Source organism: Thalassophryne amazonica, chromosome 8 (assembly GCF_902500255.1).
Source record: "Thalassophryne amazonica chromosome 8, fThaAma1.1, whole genome shotgun sequence".
NCBI lineage: Eukaryota > Metazoa > Chordata > Actinopteri > Batrachoidiformes > Batrachoididae > Thalassophryne > Thalassophryne amazonica.
The window spans coordinates 110,914,165-110,935,938 of record NC_047110.1 but is presented as its reverse complement, the minus strand read 5'-3'; the positions used below and the strand labels follow the sequence as shown (position 1 = coordinate 110,935,938).

General features: G+C 42.3%; 1 protein-coding gene across 1 annotated transcript in view; it reads left to right on the top strand.

The window, feature by feature from the left end:
* Positions 1-21,774, top strand: part of necab2 (N-terminal EF-hand calcium binding protein 2) — a 253,736-nt gene that overhangs the window by 192,337 nt on the left and 39,625 nt on the right. The window contains 1 exon segment of the mRNA XM_034177269.1: positions 3,537-3,593. Coding sequence (XP_034033160.1) covers positions 3,537-3,593 — 57 coding nt within the window.

Here is a 21,774-nt window from a genome sequence, read left to right as displayed (position 1 = left end):
AAAGTTTTAGATCTTTGAGTTCATCTCATACAAAATGGGAGCAAAACCAAAAGTGTTGCGTTTATATTTTTGTTGAGTGTATATTGCTGCAGAACAAGTCTTCAAAAATGACTTCAGACTTTATTGATCCCAAAAAAGGGCAATTACATTTACACTCCAATTACCTCAGACAAGATAAAGCAATTAATCCACAATTATTACTTGTTTACCGTAATAATGGCACACATCAAAATTAAAGACGACACATATACATTTGACATTGTTTATGCGCACTGAACTTGAAGTAGTCCATCTTCGGAATTGAGGCAAAGTGGGTGAAGGCCGCAGCAGGATGGGCCCGCGCCGCCCAGCCTGGGAGTTGAAGGCTGCAGCAGTACAAAAACCGCGCTGCCTTCGAGGTGGCAAGGAGGAAGCCAGGGTGGGGGGAGTGGAGAGACACGGGGGGGGGGGGGGTAACAGGGATGGAGGGAGACATGCGTCATGTGCAGATGAGTTAAATTTCTGTCAGTTTCTGTCCGTGTGTGTGTAAAGTCTGATGTTGCTAGGCAACAGAAGGCTGGGGGAGAGGGGTAGATGAGAAGGGGGAGCCGAATTCCTTCACCAAGGCTGTCGAGCCTTCTGGGGGAAGAGCAGGGCATTTGACCTTCAGGAGCTGATAAGGCTGCCATGTTGATGTTAGGTGGAGAGATACAGAATTCTATTTACTGCACCCCTGACCGTCGAGAGTCCAAATTTATGAAGAATATTCTCTGGTCCTCAGCAGTACAATTCCTTTGCAATGCAGTGATTTGCTCTGAGATTGAATCCATTTTGCGTTTGAGTTCAAGAGTTCACGCAGTCTGAGATTACACAGCATTGCCCAACTCATTAATTATGACGGACTGATGAGGGGACAAAATTCTGGAAGCAGCCGTCTTGCTAATATTCCTGTGGGTCAGGGCAGCGCACAAACCAATCAGCACCAGACCTCCCACCATAAAAGCGAATATGAATGAATCCTCAATGTCTTCCACAGAGAGTGGAGCCACATGTCACATTCCATTCTCTGGAAAATAATTGAAATAATAAATGTTTTCATTGGACTGGTAAACTCTGCTGGCACAGACGACCAGCGATGGGTTCAGGTGGGTGGAACTTATTTTTATGCTCATGTGGGCTGGACACAGATGGCACAGTAAAGAAAAATGGAACCAACCATTTAGTCCGGAGTTGTGCCGGTTTTTGGTCACATTGAGCTGAACTCATTTGTGTTCCAGCTCAGTTTGTTTCTGCTGATTCTCTACAATCTGTGTCTCTGAGCCAGACCTCGCTTTATCACATATTACAACAAAAACCTGCCCTGTACTCGTAAACCAGCCCTCATGAGACACAAGAAAAAACAGGTCTGATAAATCATACATGTTTCCTCTCAATTTTACTGCCTTGAGACCTGTGGCAATAAAATCCGGGTGATACAAATCTTAAAACAGGGCGATACAAAAAAAAAAAAGACATTGAAAATACCAGGATTTGTATCACCTCGTTTTTCATCCAATCAGGAGCCCCCATTTCTCAGCACCACCAATGACGCCCCCCCAATTTTGTGTTACCCTGGTGACCAGTGCAGGATCCTGATACAGGATCCAGATCATTTCAACCAAGATGTCTGATCAAGGTGAGAAAGTTATAGCCTCTCCAGCAGGGAGACTTCTACAACTTGAGTCTCACACTGAAGTTGTGAGACATCAAGAAGTTACTGAAGAGGACACTCATGACTTTATAGAGAGACATAAGAACATTCCATATTTTACATATCTACATGATTTACCTGTGTTATTCATTCTACTTGATTCATGTGTATGATTATTGGTCTTTATTTTTGTTGTAATATGTGATAAATATCATATCATGTGTCTATTTCCAGTGTATCTGTATCAGCTCAAGTCTGATGTGATGGGGGCTCACACCTTTTTTCTGTATTATCAGCTGTTTAATTTGGGATTTTTGTGCATTTTTGTAGTTTGCTTTTTATTTTTTGCTGTTTATTCTTTTATTACTGGCGTTTATTTTGTTTAGTGCTTTGATTTCAGTGAAAACCCTGCATAAATTATTATTACTACAATTTTACATCACCAGTTAGACAGCTTCATGATGAAGTGGTATGGAGAGGGTTTTTATAAAATAAATAAAGCAATAAAGAACACTTGAAAGTTCAGTTGCCATTAGCCAGAAGGCACATCAGAGATTCAAGCATAGATTTGATCTGTTTTGTTGAAAGAAAATTCTTCTCTGTGCAACTCCTCTATGAAGGCATGAGTTTTAGTGGTGATGCAAAATGCAAAACTTGCACTGTGCACAATTTCTTCAATCACAGCCATAGAAGTCTATAACTTCTTCAGGGTGTCTTGGTGGCTTTCCTCACTTCTCCTTCTTGCACAGTCACTCAGTTTTTGATAACTGTCTACTCCACACAGATTTACCACAGAGTGCCATACTGTTTGTATTTCTTCATAATTCATGTAAATAAAGTCCAAGACATATGCATTGTCTTAGGAATGTTCATGTATCCATCCCCTGACTCATCTGACGAAAACTGGATGTAAAAGTGATGGTTCGTATGTATAATACTAAAGGGGGCACTGACTTTCACACCATCATTTTGGCTTTTAGAGTTTTGTTTTAATTCATGATGTAGAGATGACTTTTCACTGCGAGTTTAATTTTAGAACTTTTAATATACAAAGCCTGAATTTTCTGTTTCTGTTGTTTTTTGATGTCCTAAAAAATTTCTACCATGTAAAAGCTCAAGGGGGCAAACAATTTTTCACACCACTGTGTGACTGTGTGTGTGTGTGTATATATATATATATATATATATATATATATATATATATATATATATATATATATATATATACAGTATTTGCCCATCAGCCCACCTACGTTTTTGAAGAAAGTTGGTTAAACGGCCACCTGAAATTAAATTAATTTACAAGGAACACATTTAATGAATGAGAAAAGGACAAAAATTAACACAAACAGTCAAGTTATTTATGATATATTTTGTATTTGTGATGAAGTCAGACCTTTTGTTGAAATGAACATTCCAACAAACATAATTTTGGCATCAGCCCACCTCGTCTTCAGGCAGGATGATGCATGGACAACCCTGGCCAATACTGTGTGTGTGTGTGTGTGTGTGTGTGTGTGTGTGTGTGTGTGTGTGTGTGTGTGTGTGTGTGTGTGTGTGTGTGTGTGTGTGTGTGTGTGTGTGTTGCACAGTGGTTGTGTTACTGTTTTTCATCATTTGGATGAAATCTTTTGTTTGACCGTTTATGTTTAAGACATTCAGTTTAATTTCATGCATACTTTTGTTAGATGTCCATCTCCTCTATAATATGACCTTAAACACAAACTAAAGATGTTGTACATGTGTCCTGCAAGTCTGTGCTTGTTCCACCTCAGTCTGTCTGTCTGTCTGTCTGTTGTGATGGCCATCATTGTTGTTGTTGATTGACGTGTTGCTGCTGCTGTTGTTGTTGTCCTTCTCCTTGCAGACAGTCTGGTTTGACCTGCACCAGAGGCTAACAGACACAGATGGCACCACCAGCGCCGTAAGTAGACAATCTCATGAAAAAAAAACAGTAAATATTGTCCTGAAACACACAGAACCAGGTACGGCAACAGACATGAGGACACCAACAGTGTGCTGGTTTCTGCACAAAGGATTTGCCTTTTATACAGGAGACATGGCTTTGACCCATATCTACACACAGGACTCCGGTCTGTCCCGGGTTTGACCCACATCTACATACATGACTCTGGTCTATCCAGGTTTTGACCCAGGTGTACACACAGGACCGAGGTCTGTCCCTGGTTTGACCCATAGCTACATACAGGACCCAGGTGTACCTCAGATTTGAACACTATCTACATGTGGGACCCAGGTCTGTCCTGGGTTTGGGTTTAAAAACAGATGTCTTTTGAGTGACATTGTGCACCACAGCAGAGTGTAGTTGGTGGTTTGGTCTGCCCTGAAGCTGTTGGGCAAGGCAGTGCTTGGGCATCCAAACCACAGCAGGAGCACATTAAGTTATGACGTGTAGTGTAACTATTGGTTATTATGATGGAGTGAAACCGGTTTGACCCGTTTCAAAGCTGCATAACATTGCTGCGGCTGCTGCTGTAGCAGATGTTGGACTTCTGCAGGACCAGAGTTCCCACACGGTCCAAAATATTCCTGATTTTCCTCAGTCGTCAACCTTCTCAATTCTTCCACATAAAGTGTGCTCGTCTTGTTTTGTTGTTGTCACCTGTATATTTACTACATTCTAAATATACACTGTTAAAATGGATGATAAATACTGCAGCATGTTTTTACATGTTAAAGCTCACAGAGAAAATCAGCAGCAGCTGTTCTAGAAACAGGCAGTGCAGTAAAATCAATGATTTGGATTAAAACACACACACACACACACACACACACACACACACACACACACACACACACACACACACACACACACACACACACACACACACACACACACACACACAAACGTTATGTAAACTTCAGGTTATAACCCACTTTTCAGCTTGTGTAAGTATTTGGGTCGAATTGTACATCAGAAAACGAAATTTTGTCACATTTTTACCCGTCACTGCCATCGTATAGAGCACTCGTGTGGCTGCAGTGAAGTCCAGAAAACAGCAGGTCACTGTGGGGATGCTGAGCCACAACTCCTTATCTTGGCGGAGGTGCACACAGCACGCAGCACCGCTTCCTTTGCCTGGCTTCTTTGCGTGAGTTGCAATCCAACCAGGAACACAGCAGCATTTGGACAGTTTTAATATTTAAATAAAATAAGAGAAAAAATAACATTAAACAAAACAAGAAAAAAAAAAAAAAAGAAAAAAACTAATTATTAATAATCAGTTTATAAACATCTCATCAGGCAGAAACTGACTCATCTCCATCACTCAGAGTCAGGTTGCTTTCTAATCTTTCCTGCTCTCTGATTTATTTAATTTTAATCTGATATTTTCTCAGGATTTCTCTCCTGGTTCATCTTTGTACAACCCCAATTCCAATAAAGTTGGGATGTTGTGTAAAATGTAAATAAGAACAGAATACAATGATTTTCAAATCCTCTTCAGCCTACATTCAATTGAATACACCACAAAGACACAATATTTAATGTTCAAACTGATAAACTTTGTTGTTTTTGTGCAAATATTTGCTCATTTTGAAATGGATGCCTGCAACACGTTTCAAAAAAGTTGGAACAATGGCAACAAAAGACTGGGAAAGTTGATGAATGCTCAAAGAACATTGGAGCATTTTAAATTTTTGACCCTTGTGTAATTCTTCACTGGCCCCCACCTGGCTACAGCCTGGGATGGCCACCATACATTTTTGTGGAGGCCATGGAACACTGAGGCTGGATTGTGAGTGTTGTTTAGTCCCCTTAAGTGGTACTGAAATCTTGCCTGGCCTACGCACAATTTGTATTTCTGGCAACAAATTTTAAGCCCCTGTCACACATAGCAAGAATGTGGAGGAACCATTCCGACACGGCAAATATTGCCATAATCCAACACAGTTGGGAGGAAAAGAGGCGTGGTCAGCCGTGGTCTGAACTCATCCGTACGGCCTCATGCACACCTGCAGGATGCTGCCCAAACACATTTCAGACAACAGTCAGATGACACAGACTGCTGTCAGACAGACACTGGAACTGTCACTCACCCACTCACTCACCCACGCAATCAAATCTCCGCTTGTCCTCACATTCCCAGCACTAAACTGACCTCTCATCAGTGTGTGTCTCACATGATGGAGTGTGCGCGTGTACATGTGCAGAACAACTTGAGGCAGAGTGTTCACAATGGCTCGTTCAACCATTGTGAACACACGCACAGCTGAGTGTGTAGAACAGCTGGTCGCTTAGCTGCGTGTATGTGTGTTCATAAACGCTGTACCAGCCACTCCGTGTGCGCACGTGAGCACAGGAGCTGTCCATCCAGAGAGCGCACAAACAGGCTGACAGCTGTCAGTGATCCGCTGTTAATCCGGTGAAAAATCCCTTCAGGTATTTGATACTTACATTGCACTCCCAAGCACTCCCTCTGCTGAATCACCTCTAAATTATTTACTCATTATTCACTTTGTGTGTTTTTAGGAATCCGCTAGCTTAGCGCAGCAACTAGCTCTTAGCCGATTTAGCATGGCGGCTTCTCCTGTCTCTCCTGCACTTTTCGCTCTGGGTGTGAAATGTTTAGTTATTCCTCGGCCTCCTTTAGTAGTAATGGTACTTGTAATAAGTGTAGCTTATTCATAGCTTTGGAGGCCAGACTGGGCGAATTGGAGACTCGGCTCCGCACCGTGGAAAATTCTACAGCTAGCCAGGCCCCTGTAGTCGGTGTGGACCAAGGTAGCTTAGCCGCCGTTAGGTCGTTCCAGCAGATCCCGAGCAGCCGGGAAAGCAGGCCGACTGGGTGACTGTGAGGAGGAAGTGTAGCCCTAAACAGAAGCCCCGTGTACACCGCCAACCCATTCACATTTCTAACCGTTTTTCCCCACTCGGCGACACACCCACCGAGGATCAAACTCTGGTTATTGGCGACTCTGTTTTGAGAAATGTGAAGTTAGCGACACCAGCAACCACAGTCAATTGTCTTCCAGGGGCCAGAGCAGGCGACATTGAAGGAAATTTGAAACTGCTGGCTAAGGGTAAGCGTAAATTTGGTAAGATTGTAATTCACGTCGGCAGTAATGACACCCGGTTACGCCAATCGGAGGTCACTAAAATTAACATTGAATCGGTGTGTAACTTTGCAAAAACAATGTCAGACTCTGTAGTTTTCTTTGGGTCCCTCCCCAATCGGAGCGGGAGTGACATGTTTAGCTGTATGTTCTCCTTGAATTGCTGGCTGTCTGAGTGGTGTCCAAAAAATGAGGTGGGCTTCATAGATAATTGGCAAAGCTTCTGGGGAAAACCTGGTCTTGTTAGGAGAGACGGCATCCTTCCCACTTTGGATGGAGCAGCTCTCATTTCTAGAAATCTGGCCAATTTTCTTAAATCCTCCAAACCGTGACTATCCAGGGTTGGGACCAGGAAGCAGAGATGTAGTCTTACACACCTCTCTGCAGCTTCTCTCGCCCTGCCATCCCCTCATTACCCCATCCCCGTAGAGACGGTGCCTGCTCCCAGACCACCAACAACCAGCAAAAATCTATTTAAGCATAAAAATTCAAAAAGAAAAAATAATATAGCACCTTCAACTGCACCACAGACTAAAACAGTTAAATGTGGTCTATTAAACATTAGGTCTCTCTCTTCTAAGTCCCTGTTAGTAAATGATATAATAATTGATCAACATATTGATTTATTCTGCCTTACAGAAACCTGGTTACAGCAGGATGAATATGTTAGTTTAAATGAGTCACCACCCCCGAGTCACACTAACTGCCAGAATGCTCGTAGCACGGGCCGAGGCGGAGGATTAGCAGCAATCTTCCATTCCAGCTTATTAATTAATCAAAAACCCAGACAGAGCTTTAATTCATTTGAAAGCTTGACTCTTAGTCTTGTCCATCCAAATTGGAAGTCCCAAAAAACAGTTTTATTTGTTATTATCTATCGTCCACCTGGTCGTTACTGTGAGTTTCTCTGTGAATTTTCAGACCTTTTGTCTGACTTAGTGCTTAGCTCAGATAAGATAATTATAGTGGGCGATTTTAACATCCACACAGATGCTGAGAATGACAGCCTCAACACTGCATTTAATCTATTATTAGACTTAACAGTATTCCCTGAAAACTCCCTTCTGTCTGATCATTTCTTAAAAACATTTACATTTACTCTGATGGACTACCCAGCAGTGGGGAATAAGTTTCATTACACTAGAAGTCTTTCAGAAAGCACTGTAACTAGGTTTAAGGATATGATTCCTTCTTTATGTTCTCTAATGCCATATACCAACACAGTGCAGAGTAGCTACCTAAACTCTGTAAGTGAGATAGAGTATCGTGTCAATAGTTTTACATCCTCATTGAAGACAACTTTGGATGCTATAGCTCCTCTGAAAAAGAGAGCTTTAAATCAGAAGTGCCTGACTCCGTGGTATAACTCACAAACTCGTAGCTTAAAGCAGATAACCCGTAAGTTGGAGAGGAAATGGCGTCTCACTAATTTAGAAGATCTTCACTTAGCCTGGAAAAAGAGTCTGTTGTTCTATCAAAAAAGCCCTCCGTAAAGCTAGGACATCTTACTACTCATCACTAATTGAAGAAAATAAGAACAACCCCAGGTTTCTTTTCAGCACTGTAGCCAGGCTGACAAAGAGTCAGAGCTCTATTAAGCCGAGTATTCCTTTAACTTTAACTAGTAATGACTTCATGACTTTCTTTGCTAATAAAATTTTAACTATTAGAGAAAAAATTACTCATAACCATCCCAAAGACGTATCGTTATCTTTGGCTGCTTTCAGTGATGCCGGTATTTGATTAGACTCTTTCTCTCCGATTGTTCTGTCTGAGTTATTTTCATTAGTTACTTCCTCCAAACCATCAACATAACTATTAGACCCCATTCCTACCAGGCTGCTCAAGGAAGCCCTACCATTAATTAATGCTTCGATCTTAAATATGATAAATCTATCTTTATTAGTTGGCTATGTACCACAGGCTTTTATGGTGGCAGTAATTAAACCAGTACTTAAAAAGCCATCACTTGACCCAGCTATCTTAGCTAATTATAGGCCAATCTCCAACCTTCCTTTTCTCTCAGAAATTCTTGAAAGGGTAGTTGTAAAACAGCTAACTGATCATCTGCAGAGGAATGGTCTATTTGAAGAGTTTCAGTCAGGTTTTAGAATTCATCATAGTACAGAAACAGCATTAGTAAAGGTTACAAATGATCTTCTTATGGCCTCAGACAGTGGACTCATCTCTGTGCTTGTTCTGTTAGACCTCAGTGCTGCTTTTGATACTGTTGACCATAAATTTTATTACAGAGATTAGAGCATGCCATAGGTATTAAAGGCACTGCGCTGCGGTGGTTTGAATCATATTTATCTAATAGATTACAATTTGTTCATGTAAATGGGAAATCTTCTTCACAGACTAAGGTTAATTATGGAGTTCCACAAGGTTCTGTGCTAGGACCAATTTTGTTCACTTTATACATGTTTCCCTTAGGCAGTATTATTAGACGGCATTGCTTAAATTTTCATTGTTACGCAGATGATACCCAGCTTTATCTATCCATGAAGCCAGAGGACACACACCAATTAGCTAAACTGCAGGATTGTCTTACAGACATAAAGACATGGATGACCTTAAATTCAGATAAAACTGAAGTTATTGTTCTTGGCCCAACAAATCTTAGAAACATGGTGTCTAACCAGATCCTTACTCTGGATGGCATTACCCTGACCTCTAGTAATACTGTGAGAAATCTTGGAGTCATTTTTGATCAGGATATGTCATTCAATGCGCATATTAAACAAATATGTAGGACTGCTTTTTTGCATTTGCGCAATATCTCTAAATTAGAAAGGTCTTGTCTCAGAGTGATGCTGAAAAACTAATTCATGCATTTATTTCCTCTAGGCTGGACTATTGTAATTCATTATTATCAGGTTGTCCTAAAAGTTCCCTGAAAAGCCTTCAGTTAATTCAAAATGCTGCAGCTAGAGTACTGACGGGGACTAGAAGGAGAGAGCGTATCTCACCCATATTGGCCTCTCTTCATTGGCTTCCTGTTAATTCTAGAATAGAATTTAAAATTCTTTTTCTTACTTATAAGGTTTTGAATAATCAGGTCCCATCTTATCTTAGGGACCTCGTAGTACCATATCACCCCAATAGAGCGCTTCGCTCTCAGACTGCAGGCTTACTTGTAGTTCCTAGGGTTTGTAAGAGTAGAATGGGAGGCAGAGCCTTCAGCTTTCAGGCTCCTCTCCTGTGGAACCAGCTCCCAATTCAGATCAGGGAGACAGAAACCCTCTCTACTTTTAAGATTAGGCTTAAAACTTTCCTTTTGCTAAAGCTTATAGTTAGGGCTGGATCAGGTGACCCTGAACCATCCCTTAGTTATGCTGCTATAGACTTAGACTCCTGGGGGGTTCCCATGATGCACTGAGTGTTTCTTTCTCTTTTTGCTCTGTATGCACCACAGCATGTCTGGACAAGCAGTTTGGACAACACAAAACATCAGATGGACACAATTACAGAAGTGAACATTGGATATAAACATTTTTTTAATAGTAGTAGTTATATTCTCTGCAAGAATGAATGTAACCCACTGACGTTGTATTTATAAAGGTATACACACACACAAACACACACATGTATATACATACAGTTGTGCTCAAAAGTTTACGTACCAGAATTTTTTTTTTTTTTTGGCTGTTTTTTTGGGGGGGGGGGGGGGGGGCTGTTTTTCAGAGAATATGAATGATAACACAAAAAAACTTTTTTTCACTCATGGTTAGTGGTTGGATGAAGCCATTTATTGTCAAACAACTGTTTTTACTCTTTTTTAAATCATAATGACAACAGAAACGACCCAAATGACCCTGATCAAATATTTACATCCCTCCCGTTCTTAGTACCGTGTGTTGCCCCCTTTAATGTCAATGACAGCTTGGAGTCTTTTGGGGTTGTGACTCTCTGATGGAGAAGCCGCCACTGAACATGTCTTGGACTTTATTTACATCAGTTACTAAAAAATACAAACAGTACGGCACTGTGGTAAATCTGTGTCGAGTAGACAGTTCTCAAAAACTGAGTGACTGTGCAAGAAGAAAAGTGAGGAAAGCCACCAAGACAGCCAGACAACCCAGAAGAAGTTATAGGCTTCTGTGGCTGTGATTGGAGAAATTGTGCACAGTGCATGTTTTGTATTTTGTGTCCCCAGTTATACAGCTTCATGATGAAGTGGTACAGAGGAGGATTTTATTAAAAACAAGACCTGAAAGTTTAACCACAAATTGCCAGAAGGTACTTCTGAGATGGCCAAGTGGTCAGTTGGTTTCAGTATGGAAGGTTCCCAGTTCAAACCCCACCACGGACACATTTCTCCATCTAATGTGGAGTTGCGTCAGGAACTTCGGCATCTGGCGTAAAACTTGTGCCAAATCAACATGCAGATTTGCTGTGGTGACCCCGAGTGCAAACAAGGGAGCAGCCAAAGGGACTTCCCGTACCTTAAAAGGAAAATTATCAAGCACTGTTCCTGAAACTATATTTTCTTTAAAATACAGTTTTAGGAATAATACTTGATAATTTTTCTTTTCAGTGCATTTAAGCATCTTTCCCCGTTATAATAATCTTTCTGCATCTGTATCCATGAAAACAAGACATTTTATCTACAACTACTATCACTTTGAAGCAGTTAGTGTTGAGTCATAAGTGGAATAACTCCTGCAGATTAAAGTGCCATTGGTGATTATTGCTCTAGTTGCTTACAGATAGAAAAACTGCTTTTTTTTAAAAAAATGTGACACAGTTATGGCTTCATAACCCTCTCTGGTTTAAATGTCCTGTATCATTTTTGCTAATATCCTTCTTATTGGTAATTTGTGTGCAGTTTCTTAAGCAAGAATCAATGTACTCAATGTACTGCCGCTATCCATACTAGTTTACCCCCTGAAGCCCATTCCAGCCAATCCCAGCACAGCTGCTTCCCACCAATTAACTTGCATGTCTTTGTTCTGTGGATCCTGTTTACACACGTGTTAGAGTGCCTTAATAGAGAGAGTGACATCAACTCAGAACATGGTGCCATTTTGGTTCTACTGAATGAACCTTTAATGTTTTCAACATTTTTAAAAAATCATTTAACCACATACAGAAACATATCCAGGTACAGGTGCTATCAAAATAAATATAAAAATAGTTAAGCCATCAAATTTACATAAATTTACAATTTATAATGATTTATTTAATTAATTTAAAGCCTGATTTATGCAGCTGCACAGCTATAACTATAAGTGTCATGCAATGACATGCGTGACAGTTTTAATATTCTCCGTCTCTGGATTATGTTTTATTCTGGACTAATTTGACCCTCAACAAGCTTTTTCTTTCTACAATCATCACCTCCAAATCAAAGGTAAGATGAACATTTTCCTCTTTTTTCAACTTTGTGCTGTAAATTTGTGGACTTTTGTGATATATTTGTAATCAGCCTGCACACTGCAAAAACTATTATAGTACCTCTGTTACTTTGCACGTCCAGACTGCTCGGGGGTTTTAATGGAAATACATTGTGATCGGACGGGACATTTTATCTGATGTGAGCGAAAATCCGTTATACAAAATCTGTTATACACAGTGTTTATTACATGGAAAACAACACAAAAACATTTGGACTTTTTTGTCTGGTGACTGTGAATATCTGGTTTATACGATGATGGTTTAGGTGAGTTTTACTGTACATGAGACTGATCAATAAATTTACCTCCCAAAGCTTTGACAATGATGTTGTCTTCTATCCCACACGGCTGACTTTATTTTCCCAAATTTTTCTTCTGTTCGGATCTGAAGGGAATCTGTACATCTTGAAGCCATTATTGTATCTATTTGTGCCTCCAAACGCACAACAACCCAGCATTTTCAGAAAATAAATAAATAAAATAGCTGGATTTACCTGCAGATTAACAGCAAACGCTATTTTGAACCCAAGATGGCACCATGAGTCACGTGACCGATTTTTTTCGATTCATCATATCGCTACTGTCTCAATTAAGGAACTCCAGCATGTGTAAGGACCAACCAAAAAAACAAAAAAACAACCAACGTTATGTGTGAAGCACTTTAAAATGACGACAGTGGACCAAAGTGCTGTACAGAAGAAGAAATAAAAATCACCAGAAAAACAGAACAATTTACACACAACATAAAATGGTAAACCAAATACAATTAAAATAATTAAAAGCCATAAAACAACTATACAATAAAAGCAATAATATAAAATCAAATATGATGATAAGATGGAATTCCAGAAGAGATTTAAAAAGAGTTTTAAGACAATACACAGATTTACACATTTAGGACACAACATAATACAATGTGTCACATGTTCAGAACACTGACAGATGAAGAAAATTTTCAGTGTCTTTCCAAAGCTTCATAATGTACATGTGTTGATAGTGGAACAGTCTGACTGAGCATAGCAACAGTCTTACTGATCATAACAACAGTTTGACTGATCATATCAACAATCTGACTGAACACAGCAACAGTCTTACTGAGCATAGCAACAGTGTGACGGAGCATAACAACAGTCTGACTGAGCATAGCAACAGTGTGACTGATCATATCAACAATTTGACTGAACACAGCAACAGTCTTACTGAGCATAGCAACAATTTGACTGAACACAGCAACAGTCTTACTGAGCATAGCAACAATTTGACTGAACACAGCAACAGTCTTACTGAGCATAGCAACAATTTGACTGAGCACAGCAACAGTCTTACTGAGCATAGCAACAGTCTGACTGAGCATAGCAACACTGTGACTGAGCATAGCAACAGTCTTACTGATCATAGCAACAGTTTGACTGATCATATCAACAATCTGACTGAACACAGCAACAGTCTTACTGAGCATAGCAACAGTGTGACGGAGCATAACAACACTGTGACTGAGCATAGCAACAGTGTGACTGATCATATCAACAATCTGACTGAACATAGCAGCAGTCTTACTGAGCGTAGTAACAGTGTGACGGGGCATAACAACAGTCTGACTGAGCATAGCAACACTGTGACTGAGCATAGCAACAGTGTGACTGATCATATCAACAATCTGACTGAACATAGCAACAGTCTTACTGATCATAGCAACAGTTTGACTGATCATATCAACAATCTGACTGAACACAGCAACAGTCTTACTGAGCATAGCAACAGTGTGATGGAGCATAGCAACACTGTGACTGAGCATAGCAACAGTGTGACTGATCATATCAACAATCTGACTGAACATAGCAGCAGTCTTACTGAGCATAGCAACAGTGTGACGGAGCATAACAACAGTCTGACTGAGCATAGCAACAGTGTGACTGATCATATCAACAATTTGACTGAACACAGCAGCAGTCTTACTGAGCGTAGTAACAGTGTGACAGGGCATAACAACAGTCTGACTGAGCATAGCAACACTGTGACTGAGCATAGCAACAGTGTGACTGATCATATCAACAATCTGACTGAACATAGCAACAGTTCTTAATGATCATAGCAACAGTTTGACTGATCATATCAACAATCTGACTGAACACAGCAACAGTTCTTACTGAGCATAGCACCAGTGTGACGGAGCATAACAACACTGTGACTGAGCATAGCAACAGTGTGACTGACCATATCAACAATCTGACTGAACATAGTAGCAGTCTTACTGAGCGTAGTAACAGTGTGACGGGGCATAACAACAGTCTGACTGAGAAAAGCAACACTGTGACTGAGCATAGCAACAGTGTGACTGATCAGTCAATCAATCAATCAATTTTTTTTTTTATATAGCGCCAAATCACAACAAACAGTTGCCCCAAGGCGCTTTATATTGTAAGGCAAGGCCATACAATAATGATGTAAAACCCCAACGGTCAAAACGACCCCCTGTGAGCAAGCACTTGGCTACAGTGGGAAGGAAAAACTCCCTTTTAACAGGAAGAAACCTCCAGCAGAACCAGGCTCAGGGAGGGGCAGTCTTCTGCTGGGACTGGTTGGGGCTGAGGGAGAGAACCAGGAAAAAGACATGCTGTGGAGGGGAGCAGAGATCGATCACTAATGATTAAATGCAGAGTGTTGCATACAGAGCAAAAAGAGAAAGAAACAGTGCATCATGGGAACCCCCCAGCAGTCTACGTCTATAGCAGCATAACTAAGGGATGGTTCAGGGTCAACCTGATCCAGCCCTAACTATAAGCTTTAGCAAAAGGAAAGTTTTAAGCCTAATCTTAAAAGTAGAGAGGGTGTCTGTCTCCCTGATCTGAATTGGGAGCTGGTTCCACAGGAGAGGAGCCTGAAAGCTGAAGGCTCTGCCTCCCATTCTACTCTTACAAACCCTAGGAACTACAAGTAAGCCTGCAGTCTGAGAGCGAAGCGCTCTATTGGGGTGATATGGTACTACGAGGTCCCTAAGATAAGATGGGACCTGATTATTCAAAACCTTATAAGTAAGAAGAAGAATTTTAAATTCTATTCTAGAATTAACAGGAAGCCAATGAAGAGAGGCCAATATGGGTGAGATATGCTCTCTCCTTCTAGTCCCCGTCAGCACTCTAGCTGCAGCATTTTGAATTAACTGAAGGCTTTTTAGGGAACTTTTAGGACAACCTGATAATAATGAATTACAATAGTCCAGCCTAGAGGAAATAAATGCATGAATTAGTTTTTCAGCATCACTCTGAGACAAGACCTTTCTGATTTTAGAGATATTGCGTAAATGCAAAAAAGCAGTCCTACATATTTGTTTAATATGCGCTTTGATTGACATATCCTGATCAAAAATGACTCCAAGATTTCTCACAGTATGTGAGAAATCAGTGAGTATTTCTCACTGATCATATCAACAGTCTGACTGAACATAGCAGCAGTCTTACTGAGCATAGCAACAGTGTGACGGGGCATAACAACAGTCTGACTGAGCATAGCAACACTGTGACTGAGCATAGCAACAGTGTGACGGAGCATAGCAACAGTGTGACGGAGCATAACAACAGTCTGACTGAGCATAGCAACACTGTGACTGAGCATAGCAACAGTGTGACTGATCATATCAACAATCTGACTGAACATAGCAGCAGTCTTACTGATCATAGCAACAGTTTGACTGATCATATCAACAATCTGACTGAACACAGCAACAGTCTTACTGAGCATAGCAACAGTGTGACGGAGCATAACAACAATTTGACTGAACACAGCAACAGTCTTACTGAGCATAGCAACAGTGTGACGGAGCATAAGAACAGTCTGACTGAGCATAGCAACACTGTGACAGAGCATAGCAACAGTGTGACTGATCATATCAACAATCTGATTGAACATAGCAGCAGTCTTACTGAGCATAGCAACAGTGTGACGGGGCATAAGAACAGTCTGACTGAGCATAGCAACACTGTGACGGAGCATAACAACAGTCTGACTAAGCATAGCAACACTGTGACTGAGCATATTGACTGACTGATCATAGCAACAGTGTGACAGAACACAGCAAACGTCTGACCAAGAACAGCGACAGTCTGACTGAGCATAGTGACAGTGTTTCCAAGCACAGTGACAGTCTGAATGAGCATAACAACAGTGTGACTGATCATATCAACAATCTGACTGAACAAAGCAGCAGTCTTACTGAGCATAGCAACAGTGTGACGGAGCATAACAACAGTCTTAGAGTGTTTGTGGATTGTGAAGCTGCTTATGGAAGATGCATCTGACTGTTACACTCTGTGGACAGCGTTGGACTTTAGACCAGGTTTCTGATGCTCTAAGGCCTAGACGTTTTTGGGTGATTTATAATATCAACACAGTAGCTCTGCACCTGACCGCACATCTCACCAACATGTACTTTTACTGCTCTCTAGATGTTGCAGGAGCTCAGAGTAAAAATGACAACTCTATCAGGTAGAAACAAGCACTGACAGCTGCCCTGGGCTTCACGCTGCTGTAAGGCTGCAAGAGTGACTTCAGGACAGCATTTGATTCAACCAGTTTGCACAAGAGCACATTGTTTGATAAGAATATGAGTCATTAGATCAGACTTGTAAGGTTGTAAGACCTGTAGTGATGTATGGAGGTGAGACATAGGTAGTGAACGGAGTGCAGGAGAAGAAATTAAACTCCTGAGATGAACCAGTGGCTTTAGAACCACTCGTTGGAGGTCTCGAGGAGGTCAGAGGCACATTTTTTAATGCCTTGGCATCGCTATGTAATGACGCAGTCTTGGCCTCTGGATCGTCTGGCCTCGAACAATAATCCAAGGTCAGTTCAAGGCTGCTCGTTTTTACCTATTTTTTGCACTGTTTACTTTCCACTAAACACAAAACACATTACGCATGCGATGGTCTGTGTGTGCAATGCTTGAATGCATTGTTTTCTACTCATCAGAGTACTACATGCACACATGGACACATGCTACGCTATGCTATGTCTACAAGTACTAACGTGTAAAAAATGTTCCAAAACAGCCTTATCACGACCTGAGCATCATTATGTTCCTTTGTCCTCGTAACATATTAATGTCTGTGATCCCAAAACACTGTGATGTATGAGTCTACTGCAGGAGTGGGCAACTTGTTCCAGAAAGGGCCAAGAGGGTGCAGGTTTTCTTTGCAGCCACTGACTCCACCAGGTGATTTCACTCATTAACTGATTCCATCTGCTCAAAGTGATATTAATGAGTGAAATCACCTGGTGGAGTCAGTGGCTGCAAAGAAAACCTGCACCCTCTTGGCCCTTTCTACGGGAACAGGCCGCGATAGCTACAATATACCTTATATAACACTCGGGCCTCAGCCTCAAATTGTCCTGACTCAGTCTTGGCTTTGGCCTCAAATTGTCCTGACTCGCTCTTGGCCTCAGCCTCAAATTTTTGTGACCTAGGCTTAGCTTCAGCCTCAAGATATCATGACTCGGTGTTGGCCTCGTCCTCAAGTTGTCGTGACTCTGTCTTGGCCTTGGCCTCAAGTTGTCGTGACTCTGTCTTGACCTCAGCCTCAAGTTGTCATGACTCTGTCTTGGCCTTGGCCTCAAGTTGTCGTGACTCTGTCTTGACCTTGCCCTTAAGTTGTCATGACTTGCTCTCGGCCTCTGCCTCAAGTTGTTGTTACTCGGTCTTGACCTTGGCCTTAAGTTGTCATGACTTGCTCTCGGCCTCTGCCTCAAGTTGTTGTTACTCGGTCTTGACCTTGGCCTCAAGTTGTCGTTAACTCAATCTTGGCCTTGGCCTCAAGTTGTCGTGACTCACTCTTGGCCTCTGTCTAAAGTTGCCATCACTCGGTCTTGGCCTTGGCCTCAAGTTGTTATGACTCACTCTTGGCCTCTGTCTAAAGTTGCCATCACTCGGTTGTGGCCTCGGCCTCAAGTTGTCGTGACTCGCTCTTGGCCTCTGCCTCAAGTTGCTGTGACTCGGACTTGGCCTTGACCTCACGTTGTCGTGACTCACTCTTGGCCTTGGCCTCAAGTTGTTGTGACTCGCTCTTGGCCTTGGCCTCAAGTTGTCGTGACTCGCTCTCGGCCTCAAGTTGTCAGGACTCGCTCTTGGCCTCTGACTCAAGTTGTCGTGACTCTGTCTCTGCCTCTGCATCAAGTTATCGTTACTCAGTCTTGGCCTCTGCCTCAAGTTGTCATGACTCACTCTTGGCCTCAAGCTGTCATGACTCACTGTTGGTGTCAAGTTGTCGTGAGTTTGGGTTAGCCTCGACTATGAAGACCCAGGGCTCTGATGCAGTCTTGGCCTTGGGGGACTTGGAACCAACTACAGCACTGTCTAGAACACTGAACAGGACGATAAATGAGAGTATACGAGGTCTGTGAGAAAAGTAATGGACCTTTTTATTTTTTTCAAAAACTATATGGATTTGAATCACGTGCGATTACATCAGACAACCTTGAACCCTTGTGGGCATGCGAGAGTTTTTTCACGCCTGTCGGTTACGTCATTTGCCTGTGGGCAGGCTTTGAGTGAGGAGTGGTCCACCCCTCCCGTTGGAATTCCTTTGTCTGACAACTTGCTGAGAGACTGGCGCTTTGCTTTATCAAAATAAAGGAGATTTTGTAATGAAAGATGTGCGGACAGATTGGCGCGTTGGCAGGCAGCCGGCGCGGCACGCCACCACAGGAAAAACACCTCTGTTGGAAGCCTTAAGGACAAGTTGGAACATGTCCAGCTGTTAAACAGCTTCTCAGATACTCACTCAACTGAAAGCCATCAAAAGCCGCCTGGTTTTTACCAAAGGTTATCAACACGGAGGTGTTTTTCCTGTGGCAGCGCACCGCGCCGGCTGCCTGCCTACGCGCCAATCCGTCCGCACGTCTTTCATTACAAAATCTCCTTTAACAGTGGAATGTCCGGATAAACTGCTGATCCCAACCTCTTCTGAAAGTTCTCTGTTCTCTCACGACGACCTGGGTCAACAGAGGCTTACATTTGGAGGTTTTCAGCTTGAAACAGGCTGACGACGGTGCCTCAGAGCGCGACGCGACGTCCCGTTCCGTGGGAAGTCCTTAAAGCGACAGTAACACTCCATAATCTCTCATCAGCCGTTAAAATTTTCACCGAAAACCAGCTGAATTTCTCGAATGGCGTCCACTTCGATCTGCCTCACAGGTTCTGAAAAAATTTTGATCAGTCAAAGCGCCAGTCTCTCAGGAAGAAGTCAGACAAAGGAATTCCGATGGGAGGGGTGGACCACTCCTCATTCAAAGCCTGCCCACAGGCGAATGACGTAACCGACAGGCGTGAAAAAACTCACGCATGCGCACGAGGGTTCAAGGTTGGCTGATGTAATCGCACATGATTCAAATCCATATAGTTTTTGAAAAAAATAAAAAGGTACGTTACTTTTCTCACAGACCTCGTACAACAACAAATACAACAAATGTATGAGAAATATATTAGAAAGTACACAGAGAGAATGAATAAGAAGAGAAATACAAGGGAAAATGAAGATGAGGTGGATGGATAAAATAAAGGAATAATTGAAGCAAAAGAGGCTTAGGGAGGAGAGAAGTTGCAAGATCAGGTGGTTTGAAGAAAGTCCATCAGACACCTGGAACCACATGGACATTTTGGTTTACATCATTGTCAAATTTATCACTGTTGGTTTGGTGAACTGTTGATTGGTCATAATAGATTATTTGAAAACACCATTAACAGATTAATCGATAATGAAAAGTTGATGTGTCTTCCACAGTCCTTGTTGCCTTGAAAGAATTCCTTTGAAATCACCTTCATTTCTTGCGTTTACTGTCTCCACCCACCTCGTCCTATTCTGTCAGCTTCTTTAACAAGTTACCATGGTGACTCTTTATGAAGGAGCAGGTGATGACTGAATTAGATTTAGGCTTTAATTTCTCTCTTATCTGCTCCACTAATATTTTAATTTAATGCACATTTGGTGTATAAATGTTTCATAAAATTAGTAAACCAGCAGACTGGCCTGGGTTTCTTGCTGTTATACGAGCATGATATCAAAATGCAAATGAAAAGAAATATATTCTATTACATGAAAGACTGATGCCCTGTCGAGTTCAGATTATTGTTTCAAAGAGCAGAGGATACGCAGCATGTGAAGCTTTGGCAGCAGTTATCACCATCAGCCAATAATTCAGAGAGAAAAAGTGTCAGACAGGTCAACCCCCAGGAGAAAAGTACTGGAAATACTGAGAAAAATGATTCAGCTTCACTTACTATCCTCCTCTGTTTTAGAGCTGGGGCTCAAATTACATTAAAAGCAAAAAAAAGTCAATAGGCCATCCTTTTCATCCTACAGAGATGCTCAGATAACAGTGAGGTTGCTTAAAAGTTCAGAAAAAATACTGCAAACTGTGTAATTTCAGAGGAAACGGTTAGATTTCTATTGGAATATTTTATAGAAAAGGGAATGATCAATATTTAGATTCACTAGAGACAATGGAATGAGGTCTGAAAAGATAAACTTTCTTTGGTGACTCGCAAATTAATTTCTGTTACTTACATCTTCCAGGTCTCACTGTCGAGACCAGTGAGACCAGTGAGATCAGTGAGATACATACGTATCGTGAGGGTCTGCTGGGAATGACTGGCAGAACCCTCTGTTAGCAAGGTCTTCAACTCCCACCTCCGGGAGAGCTTCTCCCAGATCCTGGGGGAGGTTGGAGACATTGAGTCCTGGAGTCATGGAGTGGACCATGTTCTCTACCTCCATTGTCGATGCGGCCGCCTGTAGCTGTGATCGCAAGGTCTCTGGTGCCTGTCGCGGCGGCAATCCCTGAACCCGGTGGTGGACGCTGGAAGTAAGGGATGCTGTCAAGCTGAAGGAGTCCTACTTGTCTTTGTTGGTAGGTGGGGCCCCGGAGGCAGCTGACACATACTGGCAGGCCAAGTGTGCTGCAGCCTGTGCGGTCGCAGAGGCAAAACTCAGGTCTGGGAGGAGTTCAGAGAGGCCATGGAGGAGGACTATTGGTTGGCCTCAAAGAAATTCTGGCAAACCGTCTGACGCCTCAGGAGGCGGAAGCAGCTCCCCGCCAACACTGTCTATAGTGCGAGTGGGGAGCTGTTGACCCTGACTGGGGATGTTGTTGGGCGGTGGAAGGAATACTTCGAGGATCTCCTCAATCCCATCGTCACGTCTTCCAAAGAGGAAGCAGAGATGGGGGACTCAGAGGCAGACTCGTCCATCACCCAGGCCGAAGTCACCGAGGTGGTCAGAAAGCTCCTTGGTGGCAAGGCTCCTGGGGTGGACGAAATCCGTCCTGAGTACCTTAAGTCTCTGGATGTTGTGGGACTGTCCTGGTTGACACGTCTCTGCAACATCGAGTGGCGGTTGGGGACAGTACCCCTGGATTGGCAGACCGGGGTGGTGGTCCCTCTGTTTAAGAAGGGGGACTGGAGGGTGTGTTCCAACTACAGGGGGATCACACTTCTCAGCCTCCCCGGTAAGGTCTATTCCAGGGTGCTGGAGAGAAGAATCCGACTGATAGTCGAACCTCGGACTCAGGAGGAGTAGTGTGGTTTTTGTCCTGGTCACAGCACACTGGACCAGCTCTACACCCTCCATTGGGTGCTCGAGG